The sequence below is a fragment of the Microtus pennsylvanicus genome, chromosome 14 (assembly GCF_037038515.1).
Source record: "Microtus pennsylvanicus isolate mMicPen1 chromosome 14, mMicPen1.hap1, whole genome shotgun sequence".
Classification (NCBI taxonomy): Eukaryota; Metazoa; Chordata; class Mammalia; order Rodentia; family Cricetidae; genus Microtus; species Microtus pennsylvanicus.
In genome coordinates this window covers 32,665,558-32,683,030 of record NC_134592.1, presented here as the reverse complement: position 1 = coordinate 32,683,030, position 17,473 = coordinate 32,665,558, and the positions used below count along the sequence as shown (strand labels likewise).

Below are 17,473 nucleotides of genomic sequence, written 5' to 3'. Positions count from 1 at the left end.
CTCTAAAAGGAAAAAGCTCTGTCTACACCAGCAGTCCCCAAGTGTGACTGTGACTAAGTCTCTGGGGATCCTTGAGAAGCTGGAGCCTCTGGTTCAGCACCTCTGGATGTGGCCTGTGGTTCTGCTTGGTCTTTAGAGCACACTTTGAATCTGGATGCGGGTGGGGAGGGGAGAGGAGGTTCCAGCTTGTGACTTGTGAAGTAGGAGCTATTGTCTCCTGAAAAGTCAGCCCAGGGACTTCAGATGGGAGGAGAGAATCTGAAGGAGTTGTTGTACTGGTTCAGCACCAGAGGAGGATGCCAATTCACTTCTTCCCCGTGGCGTTGAGATTGCCAAGCAAGCTGAAGGCTGTGCTATGGAGCCGCACAACCACATTGGATTCTTGACTCCATCACTTGCCAGATATGAGGCCGAGACAACTGATAACTAGACCTCGGCCTCCCTGTCTTGGGAATGGAAACAGTCCTAGTGTACTTCACAGAGCAGCTTTAAGGACTCAGCCTATTGGCAGGTAGATGTAAAATGCTTTAAATGCTTAGTACACGGCAAACACTGCTCCGTGGCCAAAGCAATCAGCAAAGGCAGCTTGCTGTTTCCGAGCAAGTTGAATGGGGTTTATTCTGGTTTAATTCACTCATTTATAACCAGTGTATCACCCAACTCCAATCAGAGGCTGACCTCTCTTTTAGATATTGAAGAAGAAACAGAAGATGGGGAGCTAGTTTCTTAGACAAAGGGTTGAATTCAGGAGATATCCTGGGTAACAGGAAAAGTACGAAAAGGATAGAGTTGAAAGCTGGCTCTGTACCTGATGGGAGTGGTCCAGGGAGGCCCCATCGGTGGTGGGGATAGATTTCCTATAGTCAGCATTCACTCGCTGTGCACTTTGGTGAGCCTCGCCAGACATGGCCTCTTCCCCTGCCTCTTTTCAGGAACTCTTCACCACCTGGCACCATTGGTGTATAAAAGCATACATGTGGGATTAGCGTGGGTTTTGTGGTATCTGTCACTTCCTCCTGACATGGTTCTCCTTGACGTGTAGTGTCAACACAGATTTATCAGGGAGAATATGACAGTGGCTTTTGTTTGATACTAATCATTTTTTTTCAAACCTTCTCTTCCAATCCCAAAGCAAAGAGCCCAGCCAGCAGCGGGTAAAACGATGGGGCTTCTCTTTTGACGAGATACTGAAGGACCAGGTGGGGCGGGACCAGTTCCTTCGATTCCTGGAGTCGGAATTCAGTTCAGAAAATCTCAGGTAACTCAAACGTTTGAATTGCATACTCGTGTGTGTGTGTGTGTGTGTGTAAATTTGCATAATTGGCCTTTCCACCTCCCTCTCTCAATAAAACATCACTTGGGGTTCAAATCCAAATAAGAGCTTATCTAGCTCAGGTTGGGGTGAAGGCTTTTGATGGGGTTAAATAGTCAAATGGCTTTGATTGCCCCATTCAAGTAACACTATGGAAGTGTGGAATTTCAGAGTGAGGGGGCAGCTCAGAGCACCCCTTCTCCAAAATGTTGGCCCTGGGTGTTCATGGCCCCTTGAAGGTTAAACGGAGAGGAGGACATCAATGGGCTCAACTCAGAACTTTAGCAAGCCCAGTCTGTGGTGTGTAGAGATGTGACTGTACAAGCTAATAAAAGCACATGCTTTCCCCTTGAAAAGAATTCTGTCACCTCCATGCGGTGACTCCGTGGATCAGCTGATGTCACTGAGAAGACCTGATTGTTTCTGTAGGCCAATAACTAATACCTTATAACGGAAATGGACAAATAATTACATTTAGTAGGAGAAAAAAGAAAACGTTCAGAAAAATGAGAACTGATGTGGAAGAGCGGGGTAAGTAAAAAACAAAGAAGCTCTTGGTCACAGAAAACGAGAAACTGAGGCGTTATTCAGTCCTCTGCTGTGTCAGATACGGAGCCAGGTGACTCGTGGGAACGTGATCAGGTGTGTCACTAGGTGAGGCCCCTTGGCGATTGTCTTGTGCGGGGTCAACAGAATGAGACGCGCTTTCAGGATGTGGTCTGGGTGGTTCACCATGACTCTCACACACTGGAGAGGCTGAGAATCAGTAGTTACTCAGTCCATGAGACAGGATGTCCCAGTTTGGCCCTGAGGGACTGGAGGATTCCTGGAGAGCCGCTGGTCTTTGGTCGACATCAGAATCCCAAAGAACTTGATTTTAATATGGGTGAAGGAATGCCACAGCAACAGAGTAGATGTGGCTGTTAACAAGAGTGAGGGCAAGCATGCAGGCATCACAGTCTCCCTTCGTCCCCTTATCTGGGCTGCCACCAGAAGGTGCCACCCACATTAGGGGGGGTCTTCCCCCACTTCAAATAATTTGAATAAGAAAATGCCTCATAGGAGTGCCTGGTAGCTTCTGTTTTGATTCCACGAGCAATTATGTCGACACCCAAGATTAGCGGTCTCGGTCAACTGGTGACTTCCCAGCTGAGATCCACCACCGCCACTACTTCAAGCCCCGCCCCATTTACATCAGGTTCTCTTTTACATGGTAAGTTAATTTCCATGTTCAAATGCTACCTGCTGAAATAGACTTTTACTACTTTTTGAATTTTTGAAATTAAATCCGAGCATGTGCTGTTGGCACAGGGCAGTGTTCTCTTATAATAATGGGTAAAATCCGTGTCACCAATCGGGTGATATCTATGGCAAACCTGTGCTACAGCAAGCCTCACCAGGGTCTACTAAGGGATGCAAGACAGTCGAGTTATGTGATTTCTCCCCAGAAACAACCTTGTAGGTTCTGGGAAAATGCATAAGAAATTGTAAGTTATTAATTATATACAAATAATTGTAGCCTCTAAAGCCATTTTGGAAGTATTCAAAGGAGGGAGGAATGGATGTCATAAGCTTGACTTTCAAGAACTCACAAGACGCCATGAGACCAAGAAAAGGAAGTATATTCTGAGGCAGGACACTGAATTAGCCATGGGGTGTCTGTTAGGCAGACTGTTTCCATCTCAGTGATTTATTCTGGCTCCTGATTACGGAGATTTCAATGGATGGCAGTGGAGAGTATGAGACAGAGCAGACACATGGGTGGCCAGGAAGCAGAGAGAGAAGCTGCACTGTGGACACCTCCCCACCCCCGGCCACTTTCTATCATCACATCCTTGCCCTCCGCCTAGGGGGGGCAGTTGCTGCCCACATCCAGGCTGCATCTTCCCCAAGTTAATCCTCTCTGGAAATGTATCGACAGACACCCCCAGATCTTGACTAATAATCCAGACTCTTCCCAAGCCAACCAAGTAGAAAGTCATAAATCAAGATTAACTCTCACCAAGCGATAATATGACTATCCCAGGCTATAGAGTCCTGGGATGAGGTAGGTACCAATGGTGTGTCCTTTCCCATCAGACCTGTGCCTACAATGAACCAGTCGAGGTGAGCTCGCTTTCAGGTTATGGTCCAACAGCTCTTTCACCGTACTTCTTAGACTATTCTAACCACAGCTCAGGGGTTTGCTTTGGTTCCTGACCGGGTATTTGTAACAGAAGCCATGACTTCCAATCCTCTTCACCGGGGTAACACGGAGGCTAGCCTCCCCAGGCTATGTACGAAGCGGGCTGGACGGTCCCAGCTGATCTCTCAGTGCCATCATCCCAGGCTCCGTCTCCCGCTGGGTCCTCATAGGTCTTTCTTACCCTCCAATCCCCATTGCGTTTGGGCACCAAAGTGGAAAGATACGGACTGTGTCCTTTGCTGGTTTCTCAGCCCGCAAGTAGACTTAAGAACCCTCTGCTACCTAAAATATTCAAGACAGTAAAAAGAGTGACCATAGGCTGCTCCTTGCCCCGTCTGGGGGCTCTATCGTCAAAAGCCGCTGTGTAGCCAGGGCCGCTTTTGCAATCAGACTAAAGCCGGGAACTATCCAGAGTCCCAAGTGCACAGAGAAGTGTGTCCCTGGCAGGTGCTCCCTCCCTTCTGCCATTTCATTTGTACCTCTGCCAGCAGCTCGCTGGGTGCCAGGAGGGCTGCATTTAATCTTGGGTGGAAGAATGTGCATGCACGCGTGTGAATCCGCCAGCCCCCAGCATGCATGCATAAATCCGGACTTAAAGAAGGTCCCCTCTGATCCATGACAGCAAGGAGGATAAAGGAAATAGAACAGCAGAGCGAGAAGGTACAGCCCAGGAGCTTCTGAAATTCTCTCCAGAGGCCCCAGTTCCATCCTGATGATATTCAGCGTAATTGGACACAGGGAGGAAAGTTCAGCTCTAAGTCACGCAACCTCAAGACCCTTTGGTCCCTTATCACAAAATAGCTGCTTTCCCTGCCCTCTGTTCATTCCTTCAGCCACAGACCGTGGCTAAGCCCTCCCAGGACCCAGGTCCCGAGGGCTCAGGGTTAATCTGACTCTGCCCCTTCTCCATAGTAGCCATGCATGGCTGGCCAGGTACACGCCTGTCACAGTCCGTGTGCACGGTGGCTCCTGGGAGCTGAGGAAGATGCACAGTGTGAGGCTCCTGGTCATTTGTTGCATTGGTCCTTGCTGGGTTGTCCCTTCATGAGCCCCGGCTCCTGGAATCAAAGTGGAAGGAGGGAAGGGAAAGGCTGGGGGCGGAGCATATTGCAAAGTGCCATTCTGCTTCTGTCTTCTGGGATCTCTCGAGTCTCTCTAGTAGAAGGAACGTTTCATTCAGACTAACCAGGCACAGCGCATGGAACGCCAGCAAAGCAGCCAATTGGTGGAATTTACATCAGAGCTTCAGAATAAGGAAGAGATGGCTCCAAAGTGCCGCCTAGACCTTTCCAGGAAAGTGTGTATGTGTGTGTGTGTGTGTGTGTGTGTGTGTGTATGGGGTGTATTTAAATGTTCATACAGATGAGTGAATGCATACACGTGTATTCACATGGGTGTGCATGAGCAAGTGTACAGAAACCAGAGGCAGACACCAAATGTCTTTCTTGAGCACTCTCCACTTTGAATGGTGGCTCATTGATTTGGTAGGCTGGCTAGCCAGCAAACCCTGGTATCCTCCTGTCTCTGCACCCCCAGCATTAGGAGTACATGTGTACACACTGTCACACCTGGCCATTCCTGGGTGCTGGGGATTTGAACTCAGGTCCCCATGCCGTGCAGTGGGCTCCTTACTCAGCCCCACTTCTGGTCATGTTTGTCTAGGTGAGTCTGTGAGATGACTGAGGGTTGTCATCTCCAGGGACATAAGAGGGGACAGAGCCAGCAAGACATGCTTTGCTGTAACAGCCTACATCGGAGGCTGCTCACCTCTTCTTCTAACCACCAAGGCAAGCCCACGCCCGAGCTGCCTAAGGAGTGTGTGTGGTATTTTGGAGAACAGAATGAAGGCATCACAGTCCCACAGCAAGCACTACAGAGCTGACTTTATCCTTTTTTCTAGTTTGTGAATTTTCCCCCAAATGGAGACAGTGCCCTTTGCCCCTGCTCCATCTCCATCCTCCTGTCCAAACCTTTGTCCTCCCTGGCTCGACACCTTCTGCCGTACAGCAGGGCATGAGTTAAAAATCAAAGCCGGCAACAAAGAGCGTCCCCCTACATTTTTTATGAGCTGTAACATCTCCTGAGAGAGCAGAGTTGTTCCTCGAACCTGCAGATTGATGACCCTACTTCCATACGGTGTCAGCGGAAGGGAGAAGCAATTAAAAGCAAGCACAGGGGCCTGCCAGGTTTTGCCTCCAGAGTTCTGGCTCCAGCTTTAGCTTCGGCAGTTGCCCCCAAGCCCTGGGAATGCCCCGGAAGGGTCCCAGAGTAACCAAACACATGACAAAACAGAGCCAGGTGACTCCAGCGAGGCTGTGGCCATCGGCAGCAGTGTGGCTCCTGTCCAGTGCAGAGCTCAGCTAGGGTGGTACCTATGGGTACCTGAGCATCACAGACGGGACAAAAATCTAGTTTTGTCCATTGTTCTGAGTCACCCAATGGCCAGCAGAGGGCACAGCAACACTTCCTTCTGCCAAGGAGTTCACTTTGCTCTGGGAACCAGCCCCGAGCTTGTTTTGTAGGCTCTGACCATTCTGGTTTGTGAAAAAGACAGGTGAGGCCCTAAGTGCAGCGCTGTGAAGACCTCCTGATGGTATGGGAAATGGTCGATGGCTCATGGTTTCACCTGTGCTAATCAGTCTGGAGGAGAAGACCCCATTGTTTGTCAGCATCCAGGGAGAAAGGAGGCAGGCAAAGCATCTCTGGACACCCCCCCACCAGTTCCGCGGACCCCAAAGGCTTCATCCTAGTACAGGGGACCCTCTAGGCCAGTTTTCTCCTCTGCGTTCTTTTCTAAGTCGTTAGCGCAGATCAAAGGCCAGCACAGGGCTGCCTCTGGCTGCCGCTCTGACAATTGGCAGTGTCAGGGAGAGGCAGCCCAGGTGGTCTCTACACACTCTGGAGCCCCTGTTCCCTGACAGTCTCTAAGGCTTCCTGCTTTCAGCCGAAGGCTTAGTGCAGGATGGTTGCCTCTGATGCAGCTGCTGGCATTTGACGCCTAACCGCTTCCTGGAAGGAACGGTACCTGTAGGCTTTTGATAAGAGCGGCCATTTCTCTGTCCTCAGTGGGTCACCCATCCACAAGAGGATATGCAGAGAGCTTTTTGTGGCTCTTTTGGTGACAGTGGGGATGGGAGAGTTGGCTTGAGCTCCCAGTTCAGCTCAGACCATTGGAGCGGGAAGACAGGCACACACAGATGACAGCCTGTTCTGAATTTCTAATCGCCACAGAGGTTCCTCCAAGCCAAGATGGTAAATACACCCGAGATGTCAGGACGCTGCTGTGACAGTATTTTTGCTGTCACCTAGGAGGGACGAGGTAGGTCATCTCCAAGGCAGACTGAAGGCCAGGCTGAGTCCACTGTACACAGGAAGAGAAAGCCGTCGAGGGAATGTCACTCTCGCACACTCTGTGCCCTCCCCTCCCCCCTTCTCTCCTCCCCACCTCACTTTCCCCTCTCCCATGACATGCCCGCTGTTTTTCCTTGTGCTTTTAAAACAAAAATTCTTAGCTTTAATTGAAGGAAGAAACCTTTTGTTTTTGTTTTGTTTGGTTTTTATGTAAAGATGAATCAGTTTGATTCTGAAATTTGCTCTGACATCCACTCTGCCCCTGTGCACGCAGACTAAGGATGCGCAGAGCAGTGCCCCTTAGGTCATTCTGTAAAGGGACCCTGAAGCTCCCTGGAAGCACTGGGAGCCTGCAGAGATTAGACACTTCAGAGATCCCAGGGCTTTCCCATGTCTTTCTCCCTGGCTCCCATATAGCAGACTAGACTAGCAAGGGACAGAGATGGCAGAATGTGACCTCGCAGGTCACATGGATGGAGGAGGCAGACAAAAAAATAAAACATTACCGGCTTACGATCTAGGTGTGTGAGAAGTCACTGAGGCCCCACAGGGGACCCCGAAGGCTGTCCATAGCCAGTGCCTTGGCCCAGAGGCCACTCCCTGCTCTGCATTGGCCAGTAGGTACCATAAAGCTCTGTGGACTCATCTCCCCGGAGGCCAGAAGGACATGAGCTCCAAGGAGGACGGGCATTGAGTGGTGGGGAATGATATGGAACATTAGCGAGAGGCCTGGCAGTGTCTTCCCAGACCACTGCTGGACCGACCGCTGGAGAAAGTTGAAATTCTAAACGCTTGATTTGGGAGCTGTTGACTGGCCCGCCACTTGGCTGTTCCTTAGCCCACACCCAGGGGGTTAAGTCTGGCTGGGAAATTGTTCAGAATTTTGCTGCACCCCTTTCGTCCACTTTGTACCCATTTCCTAGCTGATGAAAGACTACCTGGGAAGGGACAATTCCAGACAGCAGCACAGCCAGGCTGAGAACAGAACCGAGTTCCCTGTTCTCCAGACAGAGGGATGTTCTCATCTTCGCTTCCCTCTTTGACCTTCAGGCTCAAGGAGAAGAGGTTTCTTTAGCTCTAGAGCTAGCTACACAGAGAAACACTGTCTCGAAAAGAAGAGAGACCCAGAGATTATTACATGAGATCGACGATCTAAAAACAAGCACGCGAACCCAAAAATGTTCCTTATGGAAATTGGGGCTGCAGTCTTTCAGTCTGCCGCTGGGTGGCGCCTTTGGGCCACACATTTGACTTCAATAACATTTCCCTGAGCAGCAGGAAAACGTGCTAACCCTTAAAAATAATAATACTAGTAACAAAAAACAAGTACATCTTACTCTGGATTAAATTCTATGGCAGATTGAATGTCCTTTCTACCTTTTGGTCCATCTATGTTCATCCTCTCCATTCGTTGACAAAAGTGTTTGTTCTATTACTTGTGGCTGTGCAACTCATACAACATGGAGCCTGCAGTACCTCGCTGGGGACACTGGCCTGGCCCCTTTGCAGGGGAGAATGAGCTACCCAGCGCTGGGTCCCTGTGATAGGATGCCCTGGGATCATCCTCAGGGCCTGGGAGCTGCTTTGGCTCTGGCGACTGCAGCTCTTTGCAGAACAATGCTCATGTGGGGCTTGTCATTAGCTGCTTCCAGACAGACGCTGAGGAGTGATGGCGTGGTGATGGGAAGTGCGGAGAGGGAGATATTTTTCTCTCACACTCCCTAGAGAATTTTTGGTAGAGATGTCCCTTCAGCTATGTTTCAGACAAACCCTCTCCAAACTGTTGATGGAATGCCTACTAAGTGCCCAAAACCGTGTTCAGTACTGAATACCTACTTAGTTCCCAGCACCGTGTTCAGTACTAATGTGAATTTGTTCCTCTCTAACATGATTGGATGATTCATTCCAAACCAAATATCTTTTATAATTCCAAGGTTCTGCCTGCTTTTTGTGGCATGCCCCCTTTTAAAGTTTTATTTTATTAATTTTATTTATCTGTATGTGCATCACACATACCTGTGGAGGCCAGAGGAGGAACAGGATCCCTAGAACTAGAGTGACAGGCAGTTGTGAGCTGTGGATGCTGGGAACTGTAAGAGCAGTGAGTGCTTTTAACTGCATAGCCACCTCTCCAGGCTCCCTTTCCTTATTTTGATGCCCCCAAATGACCCCAGCCAGATTTGACAAGGAACACACATTATATAGGAACCTGAATGGAAAGCAGTTGATTTTCAACCTGGAAGAATTTGTACTTCTCAGGAACTTTGGTAATATCCAGAGATACTTGCTAGTTAGTTGCTGCAGCTTAAGGGATGCTGGTGATGTCTGGTGAACTGGGAGTAAGTGGCTGCTTAATGTTCTACAAGACAGCCCTTCCACGTGAAACAGGAATTCCCTAGCCTGAGAGGCTGTTGTGCTGGGTTGAAATTTCTCTATAGAGGCAGAGGGTAAAGAACTTCTTGTGGTCTCTGGAAGCTCACCTTCTCAAGTGTGTCTTTTTTCTGTCCTCAACAATACACCCTGCCCTTTGCGCAGTCCCCAAGGAACTCCCATGTGGCATCGAGGCAGGCATGGGGATGCCCGTGAGCTCTGGGGCCATCCCTAGCAGAGTCTGAATAGAACTGACCATGTTTCTGATTTCACTCCAGGTTCTGGCTGGCTGTCCAAGACCTCAAGAAGCAGCCTTTACAGGACGTGGCCAAGAGGGTGGAAGAAATCTGGCAAGAGTTTCTAGCTCCAGGTGCCCCGAGTGCCATCAACCTGGATTCCCACAGCTATGAGAGAACCAGTCAGAATGTCAAAGACGGAGGCAGATACACATTTGAAGACGCCCAGGTTTGCTCAGTGACCCAAATCATCGTTTCATAAGGCATTCCTTAACCACTTCACAGCCCGACCTTTTGATACAAGTCAGAGGTTTTATAGCTAGTTAGAATATCAGCTTTTCCTATGAATAAGTCCACTAGTCAAGGCTATTCCAGAAAAGTACATGGGGAAAATGTAACAGAACGTTGCCATTCTTCAACTTAGAATGCTAGCGGGGACTGCATCCTGGTAAACCTGTCATGAGTTGAAGCAGCCTTTTAAAATGTACTCAGTAGGGCCTCCCAGTTTAGCATACAGAACCCTGTGAGGGACCAGCTCTTTCCCTCAGGAGCACAGGCTGACTGGGAGCTTCTGCTCACTCACTTCCTAGAATCTAGAAAGAGGATCACACCAAACAGCAGTAGTCAGAGAAAGATCCAGATCTGAAGCAGAGCTTCTACTGAGTGCCCATTGCTTATGCACCATTGTAAAGTCAAGGCATTGTAAGTCAAACCACTATGTGTTGTGGAACCATTTTTATTTGCTTTATCTTTTCGGGGTGAGGGGGAATGTTGTACAAAATCTAAACTCTTATACAAGGTCAGGAGTAGATTCAAAGCAATGCGACATCAGTAAAGTAGGAATCGTGAGCTGGTTGGATCAAGAGTCAAACCCAACCCTGTCCAGCTGCAATGCTCCCATTGCACTGCTTCCATGGTGACCAACCCATCCAGTTAGTAGATTCCTAGCAGCTCCATATTCCAGGCCCTGGAGAATGGTGAGAGACACCACAAAGAACAGATGAAAAACACTTGTCCTCAGCAAGGCCCAGGGCCGGGTGACAAATAAATAGGCCATTTTAGCAGTGTGAGAAGACCCCAAAGGAGAAGGCTCTGGGGTCGAACGATGACCACAGGAGGGACTCAACTCTGCAGGGCTCAGTCAGGATGCTCACTGATGCTGTAGGCAGAGAATGCAGGAGGCTTGCCCTGCCAATGACAATCGTCTATGCAGTTACACCACTGCAAACAATGGCATGAGGCTATGTCCAGTGTCCCTTGTCATTTGCTCGAGAGCTCGGGCTGAAAACAGCTGTCACGTGCCCTTTCTCTCCTCCATCCTGAACCCACGGATTGCTTGTGCTGGGCAGATTTGGTACCAAACACTCAGTTTCCTCCCTGCAACATCAGGAGGCCCTTGGGCTCTTTGTAGCTCTGGAGTTAAATCCTGAAATCATGAGGGCTCTTCCCCCAGCACAGTTGTGTATATGTGTATGCTCTCGGGGACAATACTGGTGTGACTCAGAAAGGAGGGGGATGGAGAAATTCTCTGGGAACCCCCTGCACACATGGCCTGAAACACGGAAGCCATTGTGAGGTTATAAGGTCAAAACTTCAGAAAGAGATGCTGATGTCAAGCCATGATGCTCCCAGTCTGGGTATCACTCCAAGCACCACAGAGGAAGGGTTTTCTTTAGCATTTTTCTCATGGGAACTCTTGAACACAAAGCCGGCAATGAGCAGAAACACAAACCTTTATGAGCCTTCATCCAACCTCAATGGTCATCAGTACGTGACCTCCTTTGAACTGTGTTCCCACCTGCATGTTACCCGACTGCTTGGAGGGGGAAATGTCCTTTTTTCCTTTAACGTTACCACACTACCATTACCACAATTTAATAAAATGTCAATAACTCCTTTATGCCAGCAGGCAAGTGTTGACGGAAGTTTCTCTCCTACCTGGTCCCACAGTCATTCAGTCCCAAAGAAACACGCAAAGACTTATATTAATTATAAACTGTTTGGCCAATTAGCTCAGACTTATTATTAACTAGCTCTTACAACTTAAATCAACCCATAATTCTTATCTTTGTTTAGCCACATGGCTTGGTACCTTTTCTCAGTAAGACATTCTCATCCTGCTTCCTCTACATCTGGCTGGCGACTGTGTCTCTGCCTTTCCCGTTCCCAGAATTCTTCTAGTCTGGTTGCCCTGCCTATACCTCCTGCCTGGCTACTGGCCAATCAGCATTTTATTAAACCAATACAAGTGACAAATCTTTACAGGGGACAAGAGCATTATCTCACAGCAGACAAGTGTATGAACTTTTAATAGTCCCATACATGATTTCTAAAACACCATTTAAAAATCAGATTCCACACAAGGGCTGCACAGTACTGTAGACCAACAAGGGTGTTCTTTAACTATATTTCATCTTTCTCTTTCTCTCCCTCTCTCCTCCCATCCCTGTGCATATTGGACAAAGTTGGATGTTTCATCCTATGAAGGGTTCCCACCTGGATCTTTCTGCCTGCATGTTACACACGTTTCTCTGTCACCCAATATTTCCTATCAATTGGGTGTTTGAGTTTTATATTTAACTGGATTTAGCTTTGACTTTTGTGGAGTTTATTGTGCTGCCTTCTCAGGAGGAATGCAATAATGTCTCGTGTGTGTGTGTGTGTGTGTGTGTGTGTGTGTGTGTGTGTGATTTTTAGCCACTTTGTGTATGTGTATATGTGATTTCAGCCACTTTGGGTGTTTGTTGCTGAAGTTAATTAGGGTTGTGAAATGGTGATGTTCTCATTATCTTTCTCTTCTTGTCGATGAGCTGCACGGCTTCCAAAAGGAGGCAGTCCTCTCAGCTCCTAGTTAATTAACTAGTTAGTATCACCGTTCATGTAAGAAGAGTGGAATATTTGATTCTTTCTCTTCGTTGCTAGTTTCAAACAAAATGAGTGGCTTGGTATCATCTTCATTTGGTGGCTGACTGGAGTTTTGTTTGTTTTCAATGTCTTTTAAACTCATGAATTTAAACACTTTTGATATGTTTTATAATCTATTTTACCAAATTTTTTTTTATTGATGCTGGGTTTTAGAATCTCTAGCCAGTTGATTCCTTCTGATGTGACCCCATTAGTCTTTAATGTCATCCAAATAGCATGATGCCTCCACAGTTCTGTGCACTGTCCTAGGCCTGGAGAAAGCCTTGTCTCAAAGGACACCCAGTTCTTCTTAGTGGCAAATGGTTCCTAGGGGTCACATTGTGGACACTTAGTGCTCATGGGTGCTAAGTTGTTGATCTTTTCTCTGTATTTTTAGTGGACAGAGCTAGGATATATATTGTAATCTGCAATAAGGATATGTTCAGCTGGGCATAAGTGTACTTCCAGCAATTGGGAGACTGACTGAGACAGGGAGCTAGGTCAGAGTTTGAGACCAGCCCCCACCACCTCACACGTGTGTGTGTGTGTGTGCAGAAAGAGAGATTATGAATTCATGCTGACATTTTCATTGGGATTTAGAATTGCAGAGGGCTTCTCCTCAAGCTCTCCCTGCTTACCTCCTTCCCTCCCTCCTCTGCTCAGAGTCTGGCCCTCAAGGACCCCACAGATGATGTGTAACTGCTCATCTGCTTCCTGCTACATTTGCACAGAGCAGTCTGGGGGCCAGACAAGGCCATCACTGCCTGGCTCTTTCCTTGGTATGGAGGAGCCGTAGTTTGATTGCTCAACCAGTCTTTCCCTCCTGGATGCTTGGGCTCTTCTTTATTCAAAGGAGATTTGATGAGAGAACTTGAAAAATAATAAATACATTGTGCCTTGGTAAGATATTGAATATCCAGTCTTCACTAGTACAATTCTATGTGGTTTTTCAAATGTGTTATGTCCAAGGCGAGCCTGTGAAGTAGACTTAGACAGGAAGATGTATCAAGACCTAACTACTATAAATTCAAATAAATCTCCCTTCCTATGCCAGTTCTCATTCCTAGCCTCTTCCCTGTTGCTCCGTAAGTGTGTTTCCACATACAAATATACAGTCTCCCTGGCAGCCTGACTTAGGGAATGCCACCTAATGCCCTACTTAGTTTTATGCCAACTTGACACAAGCTGGAATCATTGGGAAGAGGGAGCCGCAAGTGAGAAAACACCCTACCAGAAAGACCTGTGGAGCTTTTTTTTCTTTTTTAAATCATGATTGATGTGGGAGGACCTAGCCCGTTGTGGGTGGGATCATCAGAGGCAGATGATCCTGGGGTAGATGAGGAAGTAGACCAGTAAGTCACACAGCTCCATTGTGTGGGCTTCATTTCCCACCTCCAGATTCCTGCCTTGAGTTCCTGCCCTGGCTCCCTTCAGTGATGGGGTGTGACCTGGGAGTTGTAAGGTGAAGAAAACCCTTTCCTGCCCAAGTTATTTCAGTCACAGTGTTTTACCACAGCAACAGAAACAGTAACTAAGACACCTAAATCCCCTAAGTCTTCCTTCCCTCCCACAGAGCAGAGATATAGCAGAACTTCTACCTCGGGTGAGAGGTGGCAAAATAAAAAGAGACAGGTGACCGCAGTGACTGGTCCACCGAAATGAAGTGAAAGCATTTACTACTTTATTTTCCTAATGTCATTAATGTGTTTTGATCTTTTATGCCAGACACATTTGTCAAAATTTCAGATATTTTCATATGTAAGCACAGAGAGATAACCCTTCTCTCAGTATCCAGATGTCCCTTGATTTACTCTGTGTTACACTTCAGTTCATTCATGGTTAAGCTGGAAATATCATTAATTCAAAAGATTCATTTAATGCATCCACTGACCCAGTGTCTGGTTGAGCGCCGTGGAGGCACGGACAACACTGGAGAACATATACATTCAGTTTTTCTCCCTGGGGCTCCTGTGGCTGAGCTGTGCTATAGTTTCTGCCATTGCTCCCCAGCGTTAGGAGGGGCTACTTGCCACCTAGCCAGCCCGGGAGAAGATCAAAGCTCAGCATATAGTTTATATGAGATCCATGTAGCTCTTACACAACTTTGAAGTTGAAAAACTATAAATCAAATTATCCCTCAGAGCCATCCGCCATCGTGAAGGAGACACCTGTACTTCACTGTGTTGGATCTGCTCAGGCTGCCGGGACTCAGTGTCAGACTGGGTGACTTACGGGACTTTTGCTCATCTCGGTCCTTAGCTAACTGGGAGATTGAAGTGTTTGTGTGTTTCTTGGTGCTGACTCTGTCCCGTCTCCTGGACAGCTGCCTTCATGCTGTGTCATTATGTGCAAGCAGAGAAGGCTCTTTGGTCTCTTTGCTTCCTAAGAACCCCAACCCCAGCAGGGGGCTCCACTCCCATGAGACAAGGTTTCTCTGTAGCCTTGGTGCCTGTCCTGGAATGAGCTCTTGTAGACCAGGCTGGCCTCGAACTCACAGAAATCCGCCTGCACCTGCCTCTGCTTCCCGGGTGTTGGGATTAAAGGTGTGCACCACCACAGCCTGGTTTAAAATGTGTAGTCTGACCTCGAATTCCAGATCCACCTGCTTCTGCCTTCTTTAGCAAATCCTACCAGCCTGCACCACCAGAACCGGCATGGCTGCACATTCCTTTAATCCCAACACTCAGGAAGTAGAGACAGGTGGTTCTCTGTGAGTTCAAGCCCAGCTCAGGCTACACAAAGAACTGGGGGGAAAGGGAGAGAGGCTCCATCATAAAACACTGTCTCAAAATAAAGCAAAGTAATTCTATCAATAAGACTGTTCTTGCAAATACAGGCTGGACATAGTAATAGCTCATGCCCCAGCACTCGGGAGTTCGAGGCACAAAGACTGCAATGGGTTCAAAGCCAGCCTGGCTACATAGTGAGTTCTAGCCTAGCTTGGGCTATATAATGACCCTCTGTTTTAATAAAACAAAGAAAGCAAACTGTGGAGGTCCTTGAGTGTCCTGAGACAGTACTTGAACATGTTCACCCTAAACTACTCATCCCAGAAAGCACTGGAGAGGGTAAAACAAATGGTTGCAATCCAAAGGCTGGGGCTGGACAGAGATCTGAAGCTTGGGGATTGCTATTAACCTAAATGCCTCACTAGCAGGTTTAGGGGGCGAGAAGTCAGGGGAAGTATAGGCCCCTAACAAATGTCCCCAGAGTGCATTTGTCTTGTGAGCCCCTGTGGGCTCTGAAAGGCATTAGGAGTCCAGTGACCAGCCTGGTGGCTGTGTGGCTTGTTTTTAAAGCCTCAGAGAAACCAAGGATGGTCCAAGGACTGTGTTTCTAGGTCATTCGATCATTTGTCTATTCTCCATCTATTGATTTTGTGACCATCCATCCTCCATTGAGTTGGAAAGCCTTGACCTGTGTGGGGTGACCTCCGTGATGGAATTACACAGGAAACAGGGGGTCTGAGTGGCTCGTCACTGTGAGACAGAGCTTACCTCGCCACCCATCATTCTTCACAAACAGAGCAAACAGGTCACTGAGATCGGGTTGGATTGGAAACCTGTCCTTCAAACGGACTGGCAGTTGAATTAAGCAGAGTAACCTCCCTCATTGGCTTTATGGCGTGTACATCCCCACCCTGCCTTCTTAACTGTCCCGGCTCCACTGCCTCCCTGACCTATGTTAGTTCTGAGACTTCCATCCCCACCCTGCACCTGGAGTGTCTGGACCTTTGATGGAAGCAAGAATCCGCTTTCTTTGCCTTTTGTAAGTGCCTAACTGCACTCTGTGTGGGGGTTCAAGTAGTCCAGAAGCGGATGTCTTGCTGGTCATAGTGGCTCCTGCTTGTCATCAGAGGCAAGGAAACCGCTTCAAGTCTGACTCTAATAAACATAGCAAGTTCCAGAGCATCCAGGGATCCATAGCAAGACCCTGCCCCCACAAACAAGCAGACAAACCAACCAATGTCCTTGAGTCATGGACTCTTAGTTGTGTCTACCATGGTAAAGGGGAGGAGGGCAATTTGTTACTTAGCTTTCAACTTCAAAGAGCCTTGAGGAACAGCCGTAGTGATCAATAAGGACCAGCTAAATTAGGTGTCTAATTTTACATTCAGCAAAACTTGGAATAGTCACTATGTGCCAGATGTTGGAGGCACTGGAAATCTGCAGCTGTATAGGCAGGTCCCTTCCTGGAAACAGCCCTCAATCTACGTGACCAGAACTCTCTGAAGTCCACATTCTTCATTCATGGACTAGCCGAAGACTTCAAGACCAGGATGAGGTCTGAGTGATAAACAGACACCATCAAATCCACCCCCATCATGAGCAGACAGGAAGCCTCTTGCTGAAAGTGTCCGTGAGTATGTGAACTTAGATGTTGAAGATCAGTTTGGTGGAGGAATGCAAGGTGATCTAGTCTTTGCTTTGTTTGAAAGCCAAAGTGTAATAGGGGAGTAAGGGTTCACATTTGTCCTAAGCAGTCCTCTGAGCCTGGGGAAATCTGTCCATCCTTATGGTAGTGGTGTTGTGAGCCTGTTTTCTGGTGCACACGCTCTGTTAGAGAACACATCCCGGTCCACCGTGTACAATCACTAGGGAATCCCATCACGGCTTGCTTCAGAGGTTACTCACTGGATTCTGTGGGTGGTGTTATTTTAGGGTGACGAGCAGCAGAGGGAGGGATGAGTCTGCAAAGAGCAAATCAGTTGTTTGTGAGCCGATTCTGTTTATTACCAGGAGTTCCTGGAGAGAAGGGATCAGAGAATTAAACTCTGGAGTTTCTGTGTTGCTAATTCTGAGCAGAGATTTTTTAGTACCAAACCCTTGAAGAGGGAAGGAAAAACAGGCTTCCATGTCAATATGTGGGAGGAGGGAGGGGATATTTGAAGCTGTCTTTGTTGCCCTTATCGCAGAGTAGAGATAGAACAGCGTTAAAATCCTGTGCCTTGGGCCAGTTAAGTTGTATCTGTGAGATACCATGCAGGATAAACGCAAGGGATCATTTTTGTCACATTCATATATGACTTTCAAATGACCCCTTATACAGAAACAACCACCACCTCCTACTGTCTCCCTCCCCCCACCCTGTCTTCTTAGAAAGTCCAAGAAATCC

General features: G+C 47.9%; 1 protein-coding gene across 7 annotated transcripts in view; it reads left to right on the top strand.

Moving 5' to 3' along the window:
• Nucleotides 1–17,473, top strand: part of Rgs6 (regulator of G protein signaling 6) — a 531,193-nt gene that overhangs the window by 476,136 nt on the left and 37,584 nt on the right. For all 7 annotated transcript variants that reach the window (XM_075947415.1, XM_075947418.1, XM_075947412.1 and 4 more), the window contains exons 14-15: nucleotides 1,133–1,258; nucleotides 9,497–9,683. In XM_075947415.1, the coding sequence (XP_075803530.1) occupies nucleotides 1,133–1,258; nucleotides 9,497–9,683 (313 nt within the window). The remainder of the gene's footprint in view (nucleotides 1–1,132; nucleotides 1,259–9,496; nucleotides 9,684–17,473) is intronic.